Below are 27,930 nucleotides of genomic sequence, written 5' to 3'. Positions count from 1 at the left end.
AAAAGGCACGGTTAAACGGATCAGGATATGGTAGGACGTCCAAGATTTCTCCCGATATCTAGCATTAAGAGGCTGACTGATTTAGACTACATGCAATGTTTGGAAGATGGAAGGTAAAAGAGAAAAGACGTCATACCGCCAATTTGAATATTGTTCGTTTTGTCGTTTTAACCACAAGAAGGGAAAGAAACATTTGTATTCAAAGAAACACCGGACAATAATTCAGAACATTTTGGATAAAACTCGGAAAAAGGTAACATTGTATTCTTGTCGCCTTTCAGTAGCCTCAATGAGTAGGCCTAAAGTCAGGTCCTGAAAATACGTTTTACCTTTTATTCAGATATCTGTTTTTAAATAGAGAAATCTCTCTTCTATATGAAAACACTTATCAAAATACAGATATCTATTTTCATATAAGATATATATTTGCTTATGAGAAATAGATATTCCATTTAAATAGTATGTTGCATACTGTATCTCGCTGCAGGTAGGGCGTAAGAATTGTACCTGCTGCCCCCATTGCATGATCGGAAGAGGCGACTAAACTTGGGATTTTATCTTTGCTTTTCTTTCTTAACAACTTTCTCCTTCCTAATGTCTCCCTTGACAATGCCTCACTTTTGGCTTTTAGTTGAGCGTTCGCTGCTGTGAGGAAGGCTTTGGGTTCTGTCCCTTAGCCGAGACATACCAGAGTCTTTAAAAATGGTAGTTGCTACTCCTGCTTAGCGCTCAGCATATTTTGAGTGGGATGACTGGTTTGCCCGTTGTCAGTATAATGTGACCGGGTGGGGTGTGCTGCTGGGTGTCTTCGGCAGTATGCTTCAGTGAGGTAGCACTATAAATCGGCAAAAGTTCTGGCCTATCACAAGGAGACTTAACACGAACATACCGCAGCCTCCCAAAACACACATACACACTCGCTACACGCATGCATGTCGCACACACGGGAGGCCGTCCTTAAATGACCCTAGCTGTTAATAGGACGTTAAACAAAATAAACCAAACCAAACTGTATCTCTCAATTAAATAAAGATGTCTTTAATTTGAAGTCAGATATATCTGTATTTAAAATAGAAAGAGATTAATATTTAGAAGATACAGATATCTCTATTTTAAATACAGATATATCTATTTTTAATCAGACATATGCATATGTCTCAAATTTAAATACAGATCTGTATTATTTATGCCAATAAATTTTTAGAAAAATTAAATATCTCTTATTCAAATATAGATATCAGGATTCAATAGGTAAAAAAACCCTTATGGCTGTCCATAATAGCCATTTGGATTTTTACATTTTTTATATTCAAGCTCTATTTTTAACTCGGACATTATCTTAAATTGTTTAATTCAATGTTGATTGATCATTAAACTTTCTTCATTTCGGATGATTGTTATTATAATTGCAGGTCGCGATTGGCCATTGTGTATAGCTATAGACCCCTAAACAGTACACGTTTCACAAAAGTTAGACTACTTTCAGCTTATATTAATAGGTAAATGTTGAGTTTCCGCATGGCTATGTTTTATTAGCCCACCATCATCAGATGGTGGGCTATTCAAATCGCCCTGCGTCCGTGGTCCCACGTCCGTCCGTCCGTCCCTCCGTCCCTCCGTCCGTCCGTAAACAATTCTTGTTATCGCTATTTCTCAGAAAGTACTGAAGGGATCTTTCTCAAATTTCATATATAGGTTCCCCTTGGTGCCTAGTTATGCATATTGCATTTTGAGACCAATCGGAAAACAACATGGCCGATAGGCAGCCATCTTGGATTTTGACAATTGAAGTTTGTTATCGCTATTTCTGAGAAAGTACTGAATGGATCTTTCTCAAATTTCATATGAAGGTTCCCCTTGGTGCCTAGTTATGCATATTGCGTTTTGAGACCAATCCGAAAACAACATGGCCGACAGGCAGCCATCTTGGATTTTGACAATTGAAGTTTGTTATCGCTATTTCTGAGAAAGTACTGAAGGGATCTTTCTCAAATTTCATATGAAGGTTCCCCTTGGTGCCTAGTTATGCTTATTGCGTTTTGAGACCAATCGGAAAACAACATGGCCGACAGGCAGCCATCTTGGATTTTGACAATTGAAGTTTGTTATCGCTATTTCTGAGAATGTACTGAAGGGATCTTTCTCAAATTTCATATGTAGGTTTCCCTTGGTGCCTAGTTATGCATATTGCGTTTTGGGACCAATCGGAAAACAACATAGCCGACAGGCAGCCATCTTGGATTTTGACAATTGAAGTTTGTTATCGCTATTTCTGAGAATGTACTGAATGGATCTTTCTGAAATTTCATATGTAGGTTTCCCTTGGTGCCTAGTTATGCATATTGCGTTTTGAGACCAATCTGAAAACAATATGGCCGACAGGCAGCCATCTTGTATTTTGACAATTGAAGATTGTTATCGCTATTTCTGAGAAAGTACTGAAGGGATCTTTCTCAAATTTCATATGAAGGTTCCCCTTGGTGCCTAGTTATGCATATTGCGTTTTGAGACCAATCCGAAAACAACATGGCCGACAGGCAGCCATCTTGGATTTTGACAATTGAAGTTTGTTATCGCTATTTCTGAGAAAGTACTGAAGGGATCTTTCTCAAATTTCATATGAAGGTTCCCCTTGGTGCCTAGTTATGCTTATTGCGTTTTGAGACCAATCGGAAAACAACATGGCCGACAGGCAGCCATCTTGGATTTTGACAATTGAAGTTTGTTATCGCTATTTCTGAGAATGTACTGAAGGGATCTTTCTCAAATTTCATATGTAGGTTCCCCTTGGTGCCTAGTTATGTATATTGCGATTTGAGACCAATCGGAAAACAACATGGCCGACAGGCAGCCATCTTGTATTTTGACAATTGAAGTTTGTTATCGCTATTTCTGAGAAAGTACTGAATGGATCTTTCTGAAATTTCAGATGTAGGTTTCCCTTGGTGCCTAGTTATGCATATTGCGTTTTGGGACCAATCGGAAAACAACATAGCCGACAGGCAGCCATCTTGGATTTTGACAATTGAAGTTTGTTATCGCTATTTCTGAGAATGTACTGAATGGATCTTTCTGAAATTTCATATGTAGGTTTCCCTTGGTGCCTAGTTATGCATATTGCGTTTTGAGACCAATCTGAAAACAATATGGCCGACAGGCAGCCATCTTGTATTTTGACAATTGAAAATTGTTATCGCTATTTCTGAGAAAGTACTGAAGGGATCTTTCTCAAATTTCATATGAAGGTTCCCCTTGGTGCCTAGTTATGCATATTGCGTTTTGAGACCAATCCGAAAACAACATGGCCGACAGGCAGCCATCTTGGATTTTGACAATTGAAGTTTGTTATCGCTATTTCTGAGAAAGTACTGAAGGGATCTTTCTCAAATTTCATATGTAGGTTCCCCTTGGTGCCTAGTTATGCATATTGCGATTTGAGACCAATCGGAAAACAACATGGCCGACAGGCAGCCATCTTGGATTTTGACAATTGAAGTTTGTTATCACTATTTCTGAGAAAGTATTTAAGGGATCTTTCTCAAATTTCATATGTAAGCTTCCCTTGTCGCCTAGTTATGCTTATTGCATTTTGAGATCAATTGGAAAACAATATGGCCGACAGACCGCCATCTTGGATTTTGACAATTGAAGTTTGTTATCTCTATTTCTCAAATTACTGAATGGATCTTTCTCAAATTTCATAAGTAGGTTCCCCTTGGTCCCTTGTATTGCATTTTTGGACCAGTCTGTCCTGAAAACAACCTGGCAAACAAACAGCCATTATCGTTAAATCTCAAATTTCTTATATAGCTAGGATTCCCTTGTTTGAAAAGTACTGGAGGGATGTCTCAATTTGCACAGATTAGTAAAATGAAGGGAAAAGTAGAGAAAAGATCAATCTGACATGGAACTTATGAAGATCATTCAATGGTGGGCGCCAAGATCCCTCTGGGATCTCTTGTTTTCTGTCAGATACGTCAACATACTGCAATGATCACACATATAATGATATATGTCCCATTACCCTAAATATGCCTTTTGATCGAAGTCTTGGCATTTTCCCTGGGCCGATCGAAGCAAGCTTTCAATATTAATGGAGTTTGCAGAAAAGAATCTTACTTTATTTTCTTCATTTAACAAGTTCAGACTATTCGAAATAGGGTCAATTATAAACAAACAGCTTGCCATATATGTATCACTATAAAAGCTATTTATAGCTGCATATATTTAGGCAAACAATATTGGTTATCTGATGAACTGAAGAGTCAACATGCTCCGTCTGTCGTCGTTGTATGCCGTGCGTAAACTTTTCACATTTCAAATTTCTTCTCAAGTTCTATCAGTGGGATTCAGCTCTAACTTACCTGATATAATCCTGACCAAGTGTTGTTATTTTTTGGGTCAGTCAAGAAATCCAAGATTGTCACCATGACAGCCATTTTGAAAAACATATTAAACTTCTTCCCCAGTTCCACTGGTGCCATTGAGTTTGAATTTAGTGAGGATGTTAAGGAAGGAGAGCCAACAAAGTTCTGTTTCTTTTAATTTCAGCCTTGTAAAAAACTTTGACATGGCAGTCACAGCTGCTATTTTGTAACATGATTGCAATTGCTCAATCATGGTTTTCCTGAACAGCACATATTTTAAATTTCATCTCAAGTTCCACCAGTGGCAAATATGCATTCACCTCAAATTTGGCTACAATGATCATGTGATGGTCCTGACCAAGTGTTGTTATTAATTTGGTCGGTCCAAAATCCACTATATATGGCCACCATGGCCAAAAGTGCCACTATACTTGCAACTGAGTTTGTATTACAATAGTCCAAGGGTCTTTAAAGTCAGATGACCGTTAAGGCCAATGGGCCTCTTGTTTTGGTTTAAGATGCATGTATACAAAAGGGACTCCTAAATTTTGCTTGGAAAGATTATAAACAACTTTGAACATTTGGGATTGATAGCGCAATAATAAGTATTTTTATTTCAATGGTTAGAGTTATAAGAATCACGTTTTCCTTCTGACAATGGTAAAAGTACTAATTCACAATATTAGTTATAAGAATCACGTTTTCCTTCTGACAATGGTAAAAGTACTAATTCACAATATTAGTTATAAGAATCACGTTTTCCTTCTGACAATGGTAAAAGTACTAATTCACAATATTAGTTATAAGAATCACGTTTTACTTCTGACAATGGTAAAAGTACCAACACACAGTTATGAGAATTAACTAGGCGTTTTTCTTCAATAGTAAGAGTCCTATATAAGAATTATTTTATGACTGTAGCTGATTGAGGCGACAGACACCCTGGCTGCCCCTGAAGTTGTACCATTAGGAAGGACAGACATGAGCCAGAAGTTTTGGTGTTACTTCTGTGTTAGAGAGATCTCCCGACATCAGATGCTGGATATCTGTCTCCTAAAATATTCAAGTCTACTGGAACACATAGCAAGGTATGATACACAATAGATTATGCAATAGTTTGCCTTTAGCTTTGTTCACTTCAGTTCATATTTGTTTCAGGCAAATTATATATACTGGTAGATATAGTTATTTATTACATTTTTAGCCCACCATCATCAGATGGTGGGCTATTCAAATCGCCCTGCGTCCGTGGTCCGTCGTCCGTCCGTCCGTCCGTCCGTCCCTCCGTCCGTAAACAATTCTTGTTATCGCTAATCCTCAGAAAGTACTGAAGGGATCTTTCTCAAATTTCATATGTAGGTTCCCCTTGGTGTCTAGTTATGCATATTGCATTTTGAAACCAATCGGAAAACAACATGGCCGACAGGCAGCCATCTTGGATTTTGACAATTGAAGTTTGTTATCGCTATTTCTCAGAAAGTACTGAAAGGATGTTTCTGAAATTTCATATGTATGTTCCCCTTGGTGCCTAGTTATGCATATTGCATTTTGAGACCAATCGGAAAACAACATGGCCGACAGGCAGCCATCTTGGATTTTGACAATTGAAGTTTGTTATCGCTATTTCTCAGAAAGTAATGAAGGGATCTTTCTGAAATTTCATATGTATCTTTCCCTTGGTGCCTAGTTATGCATATTGCATTTTGAGACCAATCGGAAAACAACATGGCCGACAGGCAGCCATCTTGGATTTTGACAATTGAAGTTTGTTATCGCTATTTCTCAAAAAGTACTGAAGGGATCTTTCTGAAATTTCATATGTATCTTTCCCTTGGTGCCTAGTTATGCATATTGCATTTTGAGACCAATCGGAAAACAACATGGCCGACAGGCAGCCATCTTGGATTTTGACAATTGAAGTTTGTTATCGCTATTTCTCAAAAAGTACTGAAGGGATCTTTCTGAAATTTCATATGTAGGTTCCCCTTGGTGCCTAGTTATGCATATTGCATTTTGAGACCAATCGGAACACAAAATGGCCGACAGGCAGCCATCTTGGATTTTGACAATTGAAGTTTGTTATCGCTATTTCTCAAAAAGCACTGAAGGGATCTTTATGAAATTTCATATGTAGGTTCCTCTTGGTGCCTAGTTATGCATATTGCATTTTGAGACCAATCGGAAAACAACATGGCCGACAGGCAGCCATCTTGGATTTCGACAATTGAAGTTTGTTATCGCTAATTCTCAGAAAGCACTGAAGAGATCTTTCTCAAATTTCATATGTAGGTTCCTCTTGGTGCCTAGTTATGCATATTACATTTTGAGACCAATCGGAAAACAACATGGCCGACAGGCAGCCATCTTGGATTTTGACAATTGAAGTTTGTTATCACTATTTCTCAGAAAGTACTGAAAGGATCTTTCTCAAATTTCATATGTAGGTTCCCCTTGATGCTTAGTTATGCATATTGCATTTTGAGACTAATTGGAAAACAACATGGCCGACAGGCAGCCATCTTGGATTTTGACAATTGAAGTTTGTTATCGCTATTTCTAAGAAACTAATGAAGGGATCTTCCTGAAATTTCATATGTAGGTTCCCCTAGGTGTCTAGTTATGCATATTGCATTTTGAGACGAATCGGAAAACAACATGGCCGACAGGCAGCCATCTTGGATTTTGACAATTGAAGTTTGTTATCGCTATTTCTAAGAAAGTATTGAAGGGATCTTCCTGAAATTCATATGGAGGTTCCCCTTGGTGCCTAGTTATGCATATTGTATTTTGAGACTAATCGGAAAACAACATGGCCAACAGGCAGCCATCTTGGATTTCGAAAATTGAAACTTGTTATCGCTATTTCTAAGAAACTAATGAAGGGATCTTCCTGAAATTTCATATGTAGGTTCCCCCAGGTGCCTAGTTATGCATATTGCATTTTGAGACCAATCGGAAAACAACATGGCCAACAGGCAGCCATCTTGGATTTTGACAATTGAAGTTTGTTATCGCTATTTCTCAGAAAGTACTGAAGGAATCTTTCTCAAATTCCATATATAGGTTCCCCTTGGTGCCTAAATCTTAAATTTTATATATAGGTTTCCCTTGTTTGAAAAGTACTAGAGGCTTCTTCTGAATTTACACAGATTAGTAAGACTTAGAAGAAGAGAAAAGTAGAGAAAAGATCAATCTGACATGGAACCTATAAAGAACATTCAATGGTGGGCGCCAAGATCCCTCTGGGATCTCTTGTTACCAGTGAAATATCAAAAATTATTCATTCTATAAAAGTGATATTTTTCACTAGTGAAGAATATCATATTTTTCACTAGTGAAAAATATCACTTTTGCTGATTTAACCAATCAAATTAATGATTAGAAAATACCAAAATAATTGACCAATCAGAAAGCTGACATATATGTCAGCAACTAGACAGGGGAAACTACTTTCTTTGTTTACAAATTATCGCTGTAGTCCTAGTAAGCATACGGGGTAGGGTTTTCGTTGATAAAAAATGTAATAAACAGAATATCTAACAGTGTCTTCAGTAAAACCAAATATATTTCACTCGTGTGGCTAATATTTTGATATTTTTCACTCGTGCTGCGCACTCGTGAAAAATATCAAAATATTAGCCCCACTCGTGAAATATATTTGGTATTACTGAAGACACTGTTAGATATCCTCTATATATACTGGTAGATATAGTTATATATATGGGTAGATAGAGTAATATATACTGGTAGATATAGTTATATATATGGGTAGATAGAGTAATATATACTGGTAGATATAGTTATATATATGGGTAGATAGAGTAATATATACTGGTGGTAGATATAGTTATATATATGGGTAGATAGAGTAATAAATACTGGTAGTAGATATAGTTATATATATGGGTAGATAGAGTAATATATACTGGTAGATATAGTTATATATATGGGTAGATAGAGTAATATATACTGGTAGATATAGTTATATATATGGGAAGATAGAGTAATATATACTGGTAGATATAGTTATATATATGGGTAGATAGAGTAATATATACTGGTAGATATAGCTATATAATTATATGGGTAGATAGAGTAATATATACTGGTGGTAGATATAGTTATATATATGGGTAGATAGAGTAATATATACTGGTAGATATAGTTATATATATGGATAGATAGAGTAATATATACTGGTAGATATAGCTATATATATGGGTAGATCGAGTAATATATACTGGTGGTAGATATAGTTATATATATGGGTAGATAGAGTAATGTATACTGGTGGTAGATATAGCTATATAATTATATGGGTAGATAGAGTAATATATACTGGTGGTAGATATAGCTATATATATGGGTAGATAGAGTAATATATACTGGTGGTAGGTATAGTTATATAATTATATGGGTAGATAGAGTAATATATACTGGTGGTAGATATAGCTATATATATGGGTAGATAGAGTAATATATACTGGTGGTAGGTATAGTTATATATATGGGTAGATAGAGTAATATATACTGGTGGTAGGTATAGTTATATATATGGGTAGATAGAGTAATGTATACTGGTAGATATAGCTATATATATGGGTAGATAGAGTAATATATACTGGTGGTAGATATAGCTATATATATGGGTAGATAGAGTAATATATACTGGTGGTAGATATAGCTATATATATGGGTAGATAGAGTAATGTATACTGGTAGATATAGCTATATATATGGGTAGATAGAGTAATATATACTGGTGGTAGATATAGTTATATATATGGGTAGATAGAGTAATAAATACTGGTAGTAGATATAGCTATATATATGGGTAGATAGAGTAATATATACTGGTGGTAGATATAGTTATATATATGGGTAGATAGAGTAATATATACTGGTGGTAGATATAGCTATATATATGGGTAGATAGAGTAATGTATACTGGTGGTAGATATAGTTATATATATGGGTAGATAGAGTAATATATACTGGTAGATATAGTTATATATATGGGTAGATAGAGTAATATATACTGGTGGTAGATATAGTTATATATATGGGTAGATAGAGTAATATATACTGGTAGATATAGATATATATATGGGTAGATAGAGTAATATATACTGGTAGATATAGTTATATGGGTAGATAGAGTAATATATACTGGTGGTAGATATAGCTATATATATGGATAGATACTGTTATATATACTGGTAGATATAGTTATATATATGGGTAGATAGAGTAATATATACTGGTGGTAGATATAGCTATATATATGGGTAGATACTGTTATATATACTGGTAGATATACTTATATAACATAGTAACACAAATGACGAAGGAAGACAACTTTTTGACTCGTGCCCTGATCGGGCCTCGAACTCATGATCTACGGCACCCAATCACCTAGCCAGAAATACCCGCAGCTTATACCGCTGCGCCACATTGGCTGGTAGATATAGTTATATATACTACTCAAGTCTGGTAGATATAGTTAGGGTCTAGTAAGTAATGGGTAGATATAGTTATATATACTGGTAGATAAGATTATATAGATAAATGATATGATAATTATTGATAGTACAAAGTGTACCATTTTGTAATAATGCAATAAATCTAGCAAACAGCAAACTTTTATGCAAATAATTTCAGTACATATTTTTTATAGAAATATTTTTTTTCTAAATTCAGTGAAGAACACACAAAGAAGACCGCTGATTTTTTCCGTGCTCACAGGATAAATGAATCTGTATGTGGACGGGATTTGTTTTGTTTGCAGCCAGATAAACTAAAAGAGTAAGTCCTATCAACTTTATTTCTCCGAAAATATCTGTGGAACATTTCTAATCTATCAAATTTTTAAAACTGATTGAAAGAACAAGCTGGTCATGGTCGGGTAGCTCATCTACCAGATTCGAAGGGGGTTTATGTCATGACATGGTGATGATGGTCACATGGTGTCGGGTGCAAACTTTTTCATTCAAAGTAAATAGACGTCAGGTTTCTAAGAAGCTAAGCTTAGAGTTCTGGGTGTTAAAGTATTGAGACTTACGATGAAGGGTTAAGCTTAGAGTCCTGGGTGTTAAAGTATTGAGACTTATGATGAAGGGTTAAGCTTAGAGTCCTGGGTATCTGAGATGAAGGGCTGGTTAAGCTTAGCATACTGGGTATAAAAGTATTGTGAATAAGGATGAAGGACTTGATAAGCTGAGAGTCCAGGGAGTTAGAACATTGAGACTGAGGATGTAGGGTTTGTTTCTGGTTAAGCTTAGAGTCCTGGGTGTTAGAGTATTGAGACTTACGATGAAGTGTTTAATTTGCTGAGCTTACAGTCCTGGGAGTTAGTGTATTGAGACTGAGGATGAATGTGTATTGAGGCCGAGGATGAATGTGTATTGAGACTGAGGATGAATGTGTATTGAGGCTGAGGATGAATGTGTATTGAGACTGAGGATGAATGTGTATTGAGACTGAGGATGAATGTGTATTGAGACTGAGGATGAATGTGTATTGATACTGAGGATGAATGTGTATTGATACTGAGGATGAATGTGTATTGAGGCTGAGGATGAATGTGTATTGAGACTGAGGATGAATGTGTGTTGATACTGAGGATGAATGTGTATTGAGACTGAGGATGGATGTGTATTGAGACTGAGGATGAATGTGTATTGAGGCTGAGGATGAATGTGTATTGAGACTGAGGATGAATGTGTATTGATGCTGAGGATGAATGTGTATTGATGCTGAGGATGAATGTGTATTGAGACTAAGGATGAATGTGTATTGAGACTGAGGATGAATGTGTATTGAGACTGAGGATGAATGTGTATTGAGACTAAGGATGAATGTGTATTGAGGCTGAGGATGAATGTGTATTGAGGCTGAGGATGAATGTGTATTGATGCTGAGGATGAATGTGTATTGAGACTAAGGATGAATGTGTATTGAGGCTGAGGATGAATGTGTATTGAGGCTGAGGATGAATGTGTATTGATGCTGAGGATGAATGTGTATTGAGGCTGAGGATGAATGTGTATTGAGGCTGAGGATGAATGTGTATTGATGCTGAGGATGAATGTGTATTGAGGCTGAGGATGAATGTGTATTGATGCTGAGGATGAATGTGTATTGAGGCTGAGGATGAATGTGTATTGAGACTGAGGATGAATGTGTATTGATGCTGAGGATGAATGTGTATTGAGACTGAGGATGAATGTGTATTGAGACTGAGGATGGATGTGTATTGAGGCTGAGGATGAATGTGTATTGAGACTGAGGATGAATGTGTATTGAGACTAAGGATGAATGTGTATTGAGGCTGAGGATGAATGTGTATTGAGACTGAGGATGAATGTGTATTGAGACTGAGGATGAATGTGTATTGAGACTGAGGATGAATGTGTATTGAGGCTGAGGATGAATGTGTATTGAGGCTGAGGATGAATGTGTATTGAGACTGAGGATGAATGTGTATTGAGACTGAGGATGAATGTGTATTGAGACTAAGGATGAAGGACTTGCTGAGCTTATAGAGACCTGGGTGTTAAAAGATGACAAACAGATATGAGAAATTTCTGATTTATTTACAATTTACTTGATACCATTCTAGTCAAAAAGGATGAAAGGATAATTTCAGACACAGAAATTAAAATGGTTGAACCTGTGATGACTACCTGATTATTTTTTAACTGATATTTGAGTTGATGAGTTGATGTAACAGATTGAGAGGAACAAACTTAGATCATAAGAAGGTAATCAAAACCTGTCCTTCCTCCCATACTTCACAGGGGAATCTCTGTTTTTGTGGGAAAAGACAAATTGCATACCTTATTTCCCCATGACATCATAGTATTGAATCTTAAACTTGATGTCATCATATTGTTTCCCTGATGTCCTAGAATTGTTGTGAATCGGTAATCCCCAGTTTCTGGTTTTGGCAAATGAATTAGAGCAGTGTTTATTCTGACTGGAATTTATTTATCAGTAATTATATATAAGTGTGTGAGAAAAGTAATCAAACATGCAAGCCTTGTGATGACCAGCCAAACTCTTACACTCAGGTCGAGATATCCTTTTCCCCAGAACAGACCTATGTAAGATTCTATTAATCTATCTGAGACCTAGAATCGCTTGTTAACACATTTTGCTTTGTACATTCCTCATACAATAGTTTTTAAAGATAAAATTTCATTTCTTACCAGGTTTAAGGTGTTAGCTGTACATGCAGTGAGGAGGTTTGAGGAGAGAGCTAAACACCAAATCAAGATGGTATGTACTGAGGCCAAGTTGTGTGTGTGTGTGTATTACTGGGCAAAGTTAGGTGATAACATGTTGTAGGCCGTTGGTTTTTCTCCGGGTACTCCGGCTTTCCTCCACCTCCAAAACCTGGCACGTCCCTAAATGACCCTGGCTGTTAATAGGACGTAAAACAAAACTCAAAAAACTTTATGCAACAATTATCTGTTCAAACTGTGAAAATGTTTAAAACTTTCAGCAATGTTTTAGAGAAATGATTGCTTTAATCATATTGAAGGTAATTGGAGTTGATTTTGTTAAAACATTAACTTCTGATTAACCAAATTACCCTTAGTAGTGTTAGCATAAACATTCTATCACAATAGGCTGTTAATAATGGATTTGGTTCCACATGTACATGTATAGGAAATAAATATGTTGCGAAATGCATTGAACACCCAAGTGTTGAAATAAATCTGATATGTACAGTACTGATCCTTCCAGTCTGACATATAAATCATGGCATCTATAACAAAGTAGTACGACTCCCGTGGAGAAATCCTGTGATAGTTAATATGATATTGGAATAATTTATGATTTTATGCTGATGCAATGTTAAGCAGATGTTATATACATACTATGTTTTAGCTCAGATATGTAATTATCTTTCAGATTGCCAAGAAATTGAGAAACCAAGAAACAACGAGACAAATGATTAGCCAATCAGAAGAATGGAAGGTGTGTGGTGCTGCAATGTTCTTGGTGACATGACCAGTGTATCCAATCAAATTCATTGTAGCAAGTTTTGTCTATAGGAAAATATTCTAGACGAAAATCAGCTAATTGAAAAATTTGGTATTACACATTACACCCAACTTCAGAGTGAAATATTGAAAATCTTTTACAAGAACTGTCATCAATTTACCTGATTTGATAGGGAAACGGTTTGGTATCAGACATAATTGTGATTATTGTTGACATTAACTACTGGTGCCCTGGTGGCCGAGTGGTTAAGGTGTCCCGACACTTTATCACTGGCCCTCCACCTCTGGTTTGCGAGTTCAAAACCTACGTGGGGCAGTTGCCAGGTACTGACTGTAGGCCGGGGGTTTTTCTCCGGGTACGCCGGTTTTCCTCCACCTCCAAAACCTGGCATGTCCTTAAATGACCCTGGCTGTTAATAGGACATTAAACAAAATAAACCAAACCAAACCCCTATATTTTATCTGTGTTTCACCTCAAGACAGTTTTGTTTGGCTTTTTCAAGATTCAAGAAGCTTAATTTATATAGCGTCGCATATTACAAAAAAAATTGGCTGATGTTATGCCGAGGTTTAGGTCTAGGAGTGATGTTATAGCAATTACGTGATGAGATTACCTAGCCTGCTATGATGTAGGAGTGTTGAGATTACCTAGCCTGTTATGATGTAGGAGTGGTGAGATTACCTAGCCTGTTATGATGTAGGAGTGGTGAGATTTCCTAGCCTGCTATGATGTAGGAGTGTTGAGATTACCTAGCCTGTTATGATGTAGGAGTGGTGAGATTACCTAGCCTGTTATGATGTAGGAGTGGTGAGATTACCTAGCCTGCTATGATGTAGGAGTGGTGAGATTACCTAGCCTGTTATGGTGTAGGAGTGGTGAGATTACCTAGCCTGTTATGATGTAGGAGTGGTGATATTACCTAGCCTGTTATGCTGTAGGAGTGGTGATATTACCTAGCCTGTTATGCTGTAGGAGTGGTGAGATTACCTAGCCTGTTATGGTGTAGGAGTGGTGAGATTACCTAGCCTGTTATGGTGTAGGAGTGGTGAGATTACCTAGCCTGTTATGGTGTAGGAGTGGTGAGATTACCTAGCCTGTTATGATGTAGGAGTGGTGAGATTACCTAGCCTGTTATGATGTAGGAGTGGTGAGATTACCTAGCCTGTTATGCTGTAGGAGTGGTGAGATTACCTAGCCTGTTATGTTGTAGGAGTGGTGAGATTACCTAGCCTGTTATGGTGTAGGAGTGGTGAGATTACCTAGCCTGCTATGATGTAGGAGTGGTGAGATTACCTAGCCTGTTATGGTGTAGGAGTGGTGAGATTACCTAGCCTGTTATGATGTAGGAGTGGTGAGATTACCTAGCCTGTTATGATGTAGGAGTGGTGAGATTACCTAGCCTGTTATGGTGTAGGAGTGGTGAGATTACCTAGCCTGCTATGATGTAGGAGTGGTGAGATTACCTAGCCTGTTATGGTGTAGGAGTGGTAAGATTACCTAGCCTGTTATGGTGTAGGAGTGGTGAGATTACCTAGCCTGTTATGATGTAGGAGTGGTGAGATTACCAAGCCTGTTATGGTGTAGGAGTGGTGAGATTACCTAGCCTGCCATGATGTAGGAGTGGTGATATTACCTAGCCTGCTATGGTGTAGGAGAGGTGATATTACCCAGCCTGTTATGGTGTAGGAGTGGTGAGATTACCCAGCCTGATATGATGGAGGAGTGGTGATCATGAGATTACCTAGCCTGCTATGATGTAGGAGTGGTGAGATTACCTAGCCTGTTATGGTGTAGGAGTGGTGAGATTACCTAGCCTGTTATGATGTAGGAGTGGTGAGATTACCTAGCCTGTTATGATGTAGGAGTGGTGAGATTACCTAGCCTGTTATGATGTAGGAGTGGTGAGATTACCTAGCTTGTTATGGTGTAGGAGTGGTGAGATTACCTAGCCTGTTATGATGTAGGAGTGGTGAGATTACCTAGCCTGTTATGATGTAGGAGTGGTGAGATTACCTAGCCTGTTATGATGTAGGAGTGTTGAGATCACCTAGCCTGCTATGATGGAGGAGTGGTGAGATTACCTAGCCTGTTATGGTGTAGGAGTGGTGAGATTACCTAGCCTGTTATGATGTAGGAGTGGTGAGATTACCTAGCCTGTTATGATGTAGGAGTGGTGAGATTACCTAGCCTGTTATGGTGTAGGAGTGGTGAGATTACCTAGCTTGTTATGGTGTAGGAGTGGTGAGATTACCTAGCCTGCTATGATGTAGGAGTGGTGAGATTACCTAGCCTGTTATGGTGTAGGAGTGGTGAGATTACCTAGCCTGTTATGATGGAGGAGTGGTGAGATTACCTAGCCTGTTATGGTGTAGGAGTGGTGAGATTACCTAGCCTGTTATGATGTAGGAGTGGTGAGATTACCTAGCCTGTTATGGTGTAGGAGTGGTGAGATTACCTAGCCTGTTATGGTGTAGGAGTGGTGAGATTACCTAGCCTGTTATGGTGTAGGAGTGGTGAGATTACCTAGCCTGTCATGGTGTAGGAGTGGTGAGATTACCTAGCCTGTTATGATGTAGGAGTGGTGATATTACCTAGCCTGTTATGATGTAGGAGTGGTGAGATTACCTAGCCTGTTATGGTGTAGGAGTGGTGAGATTACCTAGTCTGTTATGATGTAGGAGTGTTGAGATTACCTAGCTTGTTATGGTGTAGGAGTGGTGAGATTACCTAGCCTGTTATGATGTAGGAGTGGTGAGATTACCTAGCCTGTTTTGATGTAGGAGTGGTGAGATTACCTAGCCTGTTATGATGTAGGAGTGGTGAGATTACCTAGCCTGTTATGATGTAGGAGTGGTGAGATTACCTAGCCTGTTATGGTGTAGGAGTGGTGAGATTACCTAGCCTGTTATGGTGTAGGAGTGGTGATATTACCTAGCCTGTTATGATGTAGGAGTGGTGAGATTACCTAGCCTGTTATGATGTAGGAGTGGTGAGATTACCTAGCCTGTTATGGTGTAGGAGTGGTGAGATTACCTAGCCTGTTATGATGTAGGAGTGGTGAGATTACCTAGCCTGTTATGGTGTAGGAGTGGTGAGATTACCTAGCCTGTTAGGATGTAGGAGTGGTGAGATTACCTAGCCTGTTATGTTGTAGGAGTGGTGAGATTACCTAGCCTGTTATGGTGTAGGAGTGGTGAGATTACCTAGCCTGTTATGGTGTAGGAGTGGTGAGATTACCTAGCCTGTTATGATGTAGGAGTGGTGAGATTACCTAGCCTGTTATGATGTAGGAGTGGTGAGATTACCTAGCCTGTTATGCTGTAGGAGTGGTGAGATTACCTAGCCTGTTATGTTGTAGGAGTGGTGAGATTACCTAGCCTGTTATGGTGTAGGAGTGGTGAGATTACCTAGCCTGTTATGATGTAGGAGTGGTGATATTACCTAGCCTGTTATGCTGTAGGAGTGGTGAGATTACCTAGCCTGTTATGGTGTAGGAGTGGTGAGATTACCTAGCCTGTTATGGTGTAGGAGTGGTGAGATTACCTAGCCTGTTATGGTGTAGGAGTGGTGAGATTACCTAGCCTGTTATGGTGTAGGAGTGGTGAGATTACCTAGCCTGTTATGATGTAGGAGTGGTGAGATTACCTAGGACTGGTGAGATTACCTAGCCTGTTATGGTGTAGGAGTGGTGAGATTACCTAGCCTGTTATGGTGTAGGAGTGTTGAGATTACCTAGCCTGTTATGATGTAGGAGTGGTGAGATTACCTAGCCTGTTATGGTGTAGGAGTGGTGATATTACCTAGCCTGTTATGTTGTAGGAGTGGTGAGATTACCTAGCCTGTTATGGTGTAGGAGTGGTGATATTACCTAGCCTGTTATGGTGTAGGAGTGGTGAGATTACCTAGCCTGTTATGGTGTAGGAGTGGTGAGATTACCTAGCCTGTTATGATGTAGGAGTGGTGAGATTACCTAGCCTGTTATGGTGTAGGAGTGGTGAGATTACCTAGCCTGTTATGGTGTAGGAGTGGTGAGATTACCTAGCCTGTTATGATGTAGGAGTGGTGAGATTACCTAGGACTGGTGAGATTACCTAGCCTGTTATGGTGTAGGAGTGGTGAGATTACCTAGCCTGTTATGGTGTAGGAGTGTTGAGATTACCTAGCCTGTTATGATGTAGGAGTGGTGAGATTACCTAGCCTGTTATGGTGTAGGAGTGGTGATATTACCTAGCCTGTTATGTTGTAGGAGTGGTGAGATTACCTAGCCTGTTATGGTGTAGGAGTGGTGATATTACCTAGCCTGTTATGGTGTAGGAGTGGTGAGATTACCTAGCCTGTTATGGTGTAGGAGTGGTGAGATTACCTAGCCTGTTATGATGTAGGAGTGGTGAGATTACCTAGCCTGTTATGGTGTAGGAGTGGTGAGATTACCTAGCCTGTTATGGTGTAGGAGTGGTGAGATTACCTAGCCTGTTATGATGGAGGAGTGGTGAGATTACCTAGCCTGTTATGGTGTAGGAGTGGTGAGATTACCTAGCCTGTTATGGTGTAGGAGTGGTGAGATTACCTAGCCTGTTATGATGGAGGAGTGGTGAGATTACCTAGCCTGTTATGGTGTAGGAGTGGTGAGATTACCTAGCCTGTTATGGTGTAGGAGTGGTGATATTACCTAGGAGTGGTGAGATTACCTAGCCTGTTATGATGTAGGAGTGGTGAGATTACCTAGCCTGTTATGGTGTAGGAGTGGTGAGATTACCTAGCCTGTTATGGTGTAGGAGTGGTGAGATTACCTAGCCTGTTATGGTGTAGGAGTGGTGAGATTACCTAGCCTGTTATGATGTAGGAGTGGTGAGATTACCTAGCCTGTTATGGTGTAGGAGTGGTGAGATTACCTAGCCTGTTATGCTGTAGGAGTGGTGAGATTACCTAGCCTGTTATGGTGTAGGAGTGGTGAGATTACCTAGCCTGTTATGGTGTAGGAGTGGTGAGATTACCTAGCCTGTTATGGTGTAGGAGTGGTGAGATTACCTAGCCTGCTATGATGGAGGAGTGGTGAGATTACCTAGCCTGTTATGGTGTAGGAGTGGTGAGATTACCTAGCCTGTTATGATGTAGGAGTGGCGGGAAGAAATGATGTCAAATTCATGTCCTCACTTAGAAATACCAGAATATAGAATTAAATTTCATAGTAGTTAAGATCATATGGAAAGAATATAGTTATTTCAATTATTGTATCAAACTCCGAAAAAATGTCATTTCTGTTTCCTTTAATTAACAATATACAATTATTCTGTGGATGGTATCAACTTGTATGTATCTCTTGGGACTTTGAGAAGTTATTGATTTTTTAAGTATCTCTGGTAGAAAAGTTATCATCCTTTTTTCTCTGAACATATAAAAACATGTAGATTTAGAGTTTTGTTTTAATTGATGGGGAATGAAGATGAAATCACTTATTTTGTGTATCATCTTCACTCCTCCCTAAAATGTCATCATCATCCATAAAAACTTCTTTTCCTGAATACATCAAGACTGTCCCACAGCAACAGCAGATTTCAGAAGCCGATAAGCTGGGCCATATTTCCAGATACCCTGATAATCATCCGAACCAGTACGTAGGGGTAGCCATCCAGTCTGAGGCCGGGAAACTGGGCCGCATATCCGGGTACCCAAACGATCATCTGAGTGAGTCTGCAGGAGTGTCCACACTTTCTGCCCATGGGGATGGCGTGACCTTCATAGGTCCCCAGGTAAGGTTCATTATCATACTTGTATATCTATACATTCTTGTCAACTAACCTCTATATCAGAGTTATCTCCATCAGTTATTACTATTATGATGCATGCATTGTTGTAAACCTTTCAGCTGATAAAATTTGACCATCACTTGATTAATAATTTAATAGTTTATGTTATAACCCAGCTTTGTAAGGAGGGGCTAAATAGCAGTTTCTTTGTGTTAGGCCCTGTAGGGTCTGTCTGTAGCACAAAGTTTGTGTACAAGATATCTCATAATACCTCAATCAATTTGGTGCATATTGATATCATAGTATTGAAGCTTCTGTCTCTGCACCGGATAAGATTTTGGTGTTGATAGGTTCAGGTGCATATATATCATAAAGTCAAGTTTTGGTGGTAGTTCATTATCACACTTTACCTGATTGGTTTTGGTGGTAGTTCACACTTTACCTGATTGGTTTGGGTGGTAGTTCACACTTTACCTGATTGGTTTGGGTGGTAGTTCACACTTTACCTGATTATACCCCCACAACGAAGTTAGGGGGGGTATACTGGAATCAGGTTGTCTGTCCGTCCGTCCATCCGTCCGTCCGTCTGTCTGTACACGCATTTTGTCCGGACAACTCCTCCTAAACCGATGGGCCAATTCCAATGAAACTTCACACATATATTAATGATCATGGGTAGATGTGCATGCCACTTTTTTTTTCTTCAAAATTATGGTTGCTATGGCAACTGGTCACTATAAACAGGTTTTCTGATAAGAACCATAACTTTATGCTTGTCCGGACAACTCCTCCTAAACTAAATGGCCAATTTCATTGAAACTTCACACAAATATAGAGGACCATGTGTAGATGTGCATGCCACTTTCTTTTTTTTTCAAAATTATGGTTGCTATGGCAACTGGTCACTATAAACAGATTTTCTGATAAGAACCATAACTTTAAGTTTGTCCGGACAACTCCTCCTAAACCGAAGGGCCGATTTCAATGAAACTTCACACAAATATAGAGGACCACATGTAGATGTGCATGCCACTTTCTTTTTCTCAAAATTATGGTTGTTATGGCAACTGGTCACTATAAACTGGTTTTCTGATAAGAACCATACCTTTAAGTTTGTCCGGACAACTCCTCCTAAACCGAAGGGCTAATTTCAATGAAACTTCACACAAATATAGAGGACCATGGGAAGATGTGCATGCCACTTTTTTTTTTTCAAAATTATGGTTGCTATGGCAACTGGTCACTATAAACAGGTTTTCTGATAAGAACCATAACATTATGCTTGTCCGGACAACTCCTCCTAAACCAAGGGCCAATTTCAATGAAACTTCACACAAATATAGAGGACCATGGGTAGATGTGCATGCCACTTTCTTTTTCTCAAAATTATGGTTGTTATGGCAACTGGTCACTATATTACTGGGTTATCTTAGTTAGCCTCTAATTTAACAGTTCCAATTCACCATTGACTTGTGCAGATTGCGGGGGTATTAGTGAGCCATCCTGGCGACAGTTCTAGTTGGTTCATTATCACACTTTACCTGATTGGTTTTGGTGAAGTTTTAGTTGAATGTCACACATTACCACTCGTTTTGGTGGTAGGTCATCCCTTACCACTTTTAAAATAAAAGCTTCGATATTTACAGAATATTTCATTAAACCCTTGAAGGATTTATTCCATTTTTAGCTCAATGGTCATGAGTAATCGTGACTTGCCAAGAGTACTCTTCTGACCCCAAAACTTTTTCAGTTTTCACCAAATGAATATTTGTGTATAAACAGGATTTCCTGGTGGAGGAGGGCAATGTTCACACTGGAGGACTCCCACCATGGTTACAGGACAACACAGAGGATAGAGGCCAGGAAATAGGACCCACATTGAAAGACTACCAGAGGCATGGTAATTATTGGTCCCGGTGAACCTACAGTGTCCATCATTCAACTTTGATATTAGTCCAGAATGACTGAATAGATTTTGTCTAACTTTGATATTAGTCCAGAATGACTGAATAGATTTTGTCTAACTTTGATATTAGTCCAGAATGACTGAATAGATTTTGTCTAACTCTGATACTAGTCCAGAATGGCTAAACAGATTTTGTCTAACTTTGATACTAGTCCAGATTGCCGGAGTAGATTTTGTCTAACTTTGATACTAGTCCAGAATGCCTGAATAGATTTTGTCTAACTCTGATACTAGTCCAGAATGCCTGAATAGATTTTGTCTAACTCTGATACTAGTCCAGAATGGCTAAACAGATTTTGTCTAACTTTGATACTAGTCCAGAATGCCTGAATAGATTTTGTCTAACTCTGATACGTGTCCAGAATGCCTGAATAGATTTTGTCTAACTCTGATACGTGTCCAGAATGCCTGAATAGATTTTGTGCCCTTCGTGGCAGAAGGTGGGTCCAATAGGGAAAATGGAAGTAAACCTTTAAAATAAAGGGCGTTTGATCAAATTGGGTCTACAGCACGAGACTCTTGTTCAAAGGTCTGGCTCTATAGTGGTAGAGGGTCAATAGGGAAAATGGAAGTAAATGGATTAAGACTGGAGTTTGGTAGATTATGATCCTCATCATCGTTTGGTTAAGGAAGTGTATCAACTGAAGATTTGGTCCTACTAGGGGGTCAGGACAGAAAAGGATAAATAATGTGATAGAGAGAAGACCTGGGGTGAAGGGGACTAAATGCTGTGTAAGTTAAGTCTAACTAAGGCTAAAAATCAATATTAGAGATTAAAGTTTATGTCTTTTTTTCAAACTTACTTAAAATCATCTTTGGAACAAGAACAAAATATTCTTTGTTTAGTACTGAGAGGTAGATCCCAAAAAGGGAAAATATTTATAAAGCCGTGATCTTTTAAATATCTTGGTGAGTGATACAGATCCTCTGGGCCTCTGTCTACTTGTCAGACCCGTCGAGGAAATACTGAATAGGTCTTTGAAAATTTTGTTCACATTTGGTTTGAAAAAGTAGAAACTTTTTGTATTTGTAATCTTAAATGAGAGTATTTTGCCCTGATTACTGAAATATCAAGGTGGATGAAGCAGGCCTTCTGGGCCTTTTGTTAACATGGAGGTTTGTTTGGTCGCATAATGTAAATATTCAATATCTCATTTGATGTCAAGGTTTTATTAACTATGTTTCCATACAGCTAATTGTGACCATGGAATCAACATTGTATAATGTCATGGTACTTTATGAATGAACTTGTTTCAGTTGCCAATGAAGAGAAGAAGAAACTGCCGGCTTGTCGAGTGGGTGCCTCCTTTGACAGGAGTTCTGCCAAATCTGATACATGGCTGCCATCATTTGGACAAGTTTGGAACTCTGGTCGTCGCCTTAATTCTAAGTAAGTTAGTCTTGTATTTAATCTGATGATTATGTATTGTCCGTCCATCTGCCCACACCATCTGTCCATCCACCAGTTAACAATTGCTTGTCATGGCTTTAAGGGGCTTGTTTTTAAAAAGATGATTATTTCTTGGTTAAGATGTTAAAGTAGATTGACAAGTTAACATTTCAGACATCTGACAGCTGCTAGGTATAGAGTGCGATGGCTGCGGTGGCCGCGGTGGCCGAGTGATTTGGTAAATGCTCTCATCTTGTTTCTTAGATTTTGATGAAAGAAATGTAAAACAAGTCTGAATCAATTTCAACCAGACAATATATAACAAGAGTGAATGTGAAGGTCACCAGAAAAAAGTCAATATCAAGGTCACCACGTAAAACAGTCAAGGTCAAGGTCACCAGGTAAAACAGGCAAGGTCACCAGCTAAAACAGTCAATGTCATCTGGTAAAACAGTCAAGGTCAAGGTCACCAGCTAAAACAGTCAATGCCAATATTACCAGGTAAAACAGTCAATGTCAGCAGGTAAAACAGTCAATGTCAAGGTCAGCAGGTAAAACAGTCAATGTTAATATTTTTAGGATTCCTGTTTATTGGTGATCATGGCAGACCAGGCAGAATATGGACGTACATGTGCAGTGTATGGTTATCTCTGCCTGTTGATAAACACTTTGAAGTCACATTATCACACTATTTACGATATCTATGTATTATTATTTGATGGCGTCAGTGTAAATTTTGTCCTGGGATCTCCTGTCTCGGTTTCACCTGATCCCTTAGAAATCATGACATGTAGTTTTGTTTTCCTTAGTAGCATTTTGATTCTGCAATCTTTGAAGAAGTAAACGAATATGTGTCTTGTTTATTTCATTGTTTAATCTTGTCAGGAGATGTCCTTTCAGTTTTTGTCTCGCCTGTGATGGAAAGTTGTGAGAGACGAGGTAGGCTCTTTCTGTTCTGGCAGTGGCAGCGTTTCACTTTAAAGTTTTGTGTTTTGTCTGTTGCTCAAAATTTATATGTCCAACTAGAAACAAATTTGGTATACGTCATCTCAACACAGCCTTCACGGGCGTATCATCTCAACACAGCCTTCACGGGCGTATCATCTCAACACAGCCTCCACGGGCGTATCATCTCAACACAGCCTCCACGGGCGTATCATCTCAACACAGCCTCCACGGGCGTATCATCTCAACACAGCCTCCACGGGCGTATCATCTCAACACAGCCTTCACGGGCGTATCATCTCAACACAGCCTCCACGGGCGTATCATCTCAACACAGCCTTCACGGGCGTATCATCTCAACACAGCCTTCACGGGCGTATCATCTCAAAACAGCCTTCACGGGCGTATCATCTCAACACAGCCTTCACGGGCGTATATTGTTCTGCCGGGTGGTACTTTTTGACATTGGATGGACGTATATTATTGTTCTGCCCCGCGGTACTTTTTGACATGGGGTGGTGTATATTGTTCTGCCCCGCGGTACTTTTTGACATGGGGTGGTGTATATTTGTTCTGCCAGGCGGTACTTTTTGACATGGGGTGGTGTATATTGTTCTGCCCTGCGGTAATCTTGTTAAAAACAGTTATTGCTCTTTGTGTTATAGCTTGACATGTAGTCGATGGTTTCTTAAGCAGGAATTTGATTGAATAATTTCAAGGGCCATGCATGTGTGCTGGTATATATTAATCACTGTTCCGATCCGTACGTCTGTCTATCCATCCATGTTTTTTATTTCCGTGCAATAACTTAATTTTCCTTGAGGCATTTGAACTCAAACTTTATACAGTGCTTCGTTAATGAAAGAGCTTGTTACAATTGATTTTTAATATCAACATTCAATTCAAAGGTCAAGATCACTGTTACTAAATATAGATAAACAAATCACCTTCCATGCAAAATCTAGTTTGTTTTGGCCAATTTAACTCAAACTTTTTTCATCCCTCCCATATTTAAAGTGTTTGCTTAGAATTATTTACAGTTTCAAAGGCTAAGGTCACTGTTTCTATAAACAGAAAATTACATGAGTAGTTTCCTTGCAATGACATGAGTTTGCTCTTACCAATCAAACATACAATGCTTCTTTCTTAAAGTGCTTGTTTGCAATTGCTTTAAGCTTTGAAGGTTAAAGGTCAAAGTCACACTTTCTTTAGATAGAAATCAAGTGTACATATTCTACTGTCAAAAATGTATTAGTTATTATGTGTTTTGTTGGCTTTTATGGCAGAGTGTACTTGAGGTTTGCCAGTTATCTGTCTGACATGAACTATTCCTCTTCCTTTTTGTGAAAAAAAAACAATACACATAAGCCATAAACTGTGTCTCATTTCCCTGGAGTTATACAACAACACGACCCAGAGCAGCATTGCACCACCCTGCGCCACCCTCCACCATATTGCGCCACCCTGCGCCACCCTGCGCCACCCTCCACCATATTGCACCACCCTGCGCAACCACCCTCCACCATATTGCACCACCCTGCGTCACCCTCCACCATATTGCACCACCCTGCGTCACCCTCCACCATATTGCACCACCCTGCGTCACCCTCCACCATATTGCACCACCCTGCGTCACCCTCCACCATATTGCACCACCCTGCGCAACCACCCTCCACCATATTGCACCACCCTGCGTCACCCTCCACCATATTGCACCACCCTGCGCAACCACCCTCCACCATATTGCACCACCCTGCGTCACCCTCCACCATATTGCACCACCCTGCGCAACCACCCTCCACCATATTGCACCACCCTGCGTCACCCTCCACCATATTGCACCACCCTGCGCAACCACCCTCCACCATATTGCACCACCCTGCGTCACCCTCCACCATATTGCACCACCCTGCGCCACCCTCCACCATATTGCACCACCCTGCGTCACCCTCCACCATATTGCACCACCCTGCGCAACCACCCTCCACCATATTGCACCACCCTGCGTCACCCTCCACCATATTGCACCACCCTGCGTCACCCTCCACCATATTGCACCACCCTGCGCCACCCTCCACCATATTGCACCACCCTGCGCCACCCTCCAACATATTGCGCCACCCTGCGTCACCCTCCACCATATTGCGCCACCCTGCGCAACCACCCTCCACCATATTGCGCCACCCTGCGTCACTCTATATAAAGGGCTGCAGACTCCGCTCATTTTACCTCTAATGATTAATGAATTAGTAATGAAACCAGTCTGGTATTATACTGAGTGGACGACATGGTTCCCTACACAACACGGACACACGTTGGTGTCTTTTTCCCTGTCAGTTTTTATCTATGTTTTCTCAGACACTCTTGTGCAGTCCGCGTCACACACTGGCGTTACTCCCGCCTGTTCGGTGCCTCACATGAACCCATAGTCTGTCTCCCCCACCCAAGTCCCTACTGGTGACTGGAAACGCAAAATTGGCACCACCAGTGTCCTCCTATATAAACACCAAAACGGACCAGCTTTTCATCAAGCTATGGCACTCTTAAGAAGAAGCCTGACTCCACTTATTAAGCATGATTACGGTACAGCTATTGGTGTATTGTCGTGATGGAGAACCTACACCGGAATATATAAGAATATATAGCCGAAATGTCTCTTTCCATCTGAATACGTCAGTTGCAATATTGCAATTGCTCAGTCTACATTGTAAACGCTCCATCAGCAAATACTGTTATAAATCTGCGTATATGCTGATACGAGGTCGCTACATTATCCAAATCCTTGTTTACCTGATCAAGTTCTGCTCCTAATGCATAATACAGTGGGGGAACTAAATGTTAACTTAGATTCCGTTTCTTATACTGGTTTCTATAGCTATACATTGTTTGTTGCAGGAAATATTATGAACGGGAAACAAAAGGCTCCACATTTCTTGGTAAAAGAGCAAGGAATGAAACTGTACAGGAGGCGAATTCTGGTGATCAACAGGGACAGGAGACGAAATCTGGTGATCAACAGGGACAGACTCAGCAGTTAGGGCTCCGTACAAAAGTAGCGGCACCCTACAGGAGTAAACGACAGCGGTCACATGACACTCCGACCAGTGGTCATGAAATAAACAACGCGCCACTTGTGATGGGTAATGATGGAGGTGTGGGAGGTGCTGTAAACAATTCTCACACAAACGTTGATCAATTCAGGGAAGGAAAAACCACAAGTTCTGCTGGTTTCCATTTGTCCTCACGATATGGCAGTCCTGATACCAACCATAACACTAACCATGTAGAGTCTACAGGTGTCCTCCCGTATCCGTCCCAGCAGGACTATAACAACATGGACCGAGGATTTCCTCCTCAATTCCGGGATAACCGAGTATCCGACGGACATAATCAAACAGTAGAAAGCCTTCATCAAAACAAATGTGGACAAAAATCTAATCTCTCGTATCAGTTAGAAGGTGACATAAACAGACAGTTATCAAGTAAGGGGTTATAAAAGGAAGGTAAAGGGAGGCAACTCTGAACTGCCTTTATCTGAGACAAAAAATGGAAATGACAATTCTGGTTCTTTACCGTCGAGATCTGACTTCATATCAACTCCAGTGTTAAATAAAAAACATTGAAAACTGAAAAACTGTTGTTATTATCATCATATAGCCCTACTTTACGTAAGGTATTCTGTACAGATAGCAGCCTGTGTGTATGGCTTTAATCACAGGGATAACCTAATGGATTTATACAAACCAGTTACCCGCAGATACCCGCATCATCACGATCTGGACATTTTCAGTTACCGTCATCATGCCAAAACTAGCCCTGTTAATATCAGCTTAACTACACCAATTATCGGTAACTCATCGCTTCAGATTACATTTATATTGAGCCAACTATCGACAGAAATATCTCAGAATGTCATATAAAGTTGAAGAACAATGATAATTCACATCAGTTAATACTCACCATATTGGATGTGGGTAACAACAGTTACCCGCATCAGGTTATCCCCTGTGATAATCAAACAACTTGTTTTCAAGGTATGACACGAACCTCACTACAGGTTTAGTGGAAACTTTCACCATAATATCATAACATCAAGCTCTACCCTAGATTAAAATTCAGACATCAGACAAGGCTAAAGGTTCAAAGGTCACTGAACATGAAGGATGTATTTCAGTCCTAGTCTATTTTCAACCCAGGCTCTGGTGAAATAGTCCAACGATGTAGAAACTGTTATTATCTGCGTTATAACATACGCCAGTATGAGGTATGTGTGGGGGAAAGCTACCAGAATTTTCCTTGGGATTTGCTCGTGCACTCCAGTATCTGTAGAATACTCTCCAACTATTAAAGACATGTCTTTAGTCATCCACATTGGTACTTAGCATGGTCCCACTGTCATAACCTTCAAAAAGCCATCTGCCCATATCACGGAGGTTGAGGTTTGACATTTGGACTTCAAAATTATTCCGAAAGAAGCAAAATATATGTCATAATCATGTAACG

General features: G+C 39.5%; 1 protein-coding gene and 1 long non-coding RNA gene across 12 annotated transcripts; one reads left to right on the top strand and one right to left on the bottom strand.

Moving 5' to 3' along the window:
• Nucleotides 1-57: 57 nt before the first annotated feature.
• On the top strand, nucleotides 58-27,061 carry LOC117340903 (coiled-coil domain-containing protein 84-like). Of its 3 annotated transcripts, none has more exons than XM_033902688.1 (10): nucleotides 58-253; nucleotides 5,289-5,455; nucleotides 10,068-10,172; nucleotides 12,581-12,647; nucleotides 13,287-13,352; nucleotides 18,911-19,129; nucleotides 20,909-21,026; nucleotides 22,350-22,482; nucleotides 26,323-26,395; nucleotides 26,426-27,061. In XM_033902688.1, the coding sequence occupies exons 1-10, from the start codon at nucleotides 107-109 to the stop codon at nucleotides 26,921-26,923; spliced, it is 1,593 nt and encodes a 530-aa protein (XP_033758579.1). In that variant the 5' UTR covers nucleotides 58-106; the 3' UTR covers nucleotides 26,924-27,061. The 3 variants fall into 3 exon arrangements, with proteins under 3 accessions (XP_033758579.1, XP_033758578.1, XP_033758576.1); XM_033902687.1 differs by having other exon boundaries at nucleotides 26,323-26,405; nucleotides 26,436-27,061; XM_033902685.1 differs by having other exon boundaries at nucleotides 26,323-27,061.
• LOC117340904 lies at nucleotides 15,927-18,265 on the bottom strand. 9 transcript variants are annotated; one of them, XR_004535498.1, is made up of 3 exons: nucleotides 17,607-18,265; nucleotides 17,044-17,451; nucleotides 15,927-16,990 (listed from the first exon to the last, which is right to left on the bottom strand). It is a non-coding gene; the product is annotated as an uncharacterized LOC117340904 (long non-coding RNA). The 9 variants fall into 9 exon arrangements; XR_004535497.1 differs by having other exon boundaries at nucleotides 15,927-17,024; nucleotides 17,078-17,451; XR_004535496.1 differs by having other exon boundaries at nucleotides 15,927-17,024; nucleotides 17,112-17,451.
• Nucleotides 27,062-27,930: the final 869 nt, after the last annotated feature.

Source organism: Pecten maximus, chromosome 13 (assembly GCF_902652985.1).
Source record: "Pecten maximus chromosome 13, xPecMax1.1, whole genome shotgun sequence".
NCBI classification, from domain to species: domain Eukaryota; kingdom Metazoa; phylum Mollusca; class Bivalvia; order Pectinida; family Pectinidae; genus Pecten; species Pecten maximus.
The sequence above is the reverse complement of the archived record's forward strand: the minus strand, read 5'-3'. Positions and strand labels throughout refer to the sequence as shown.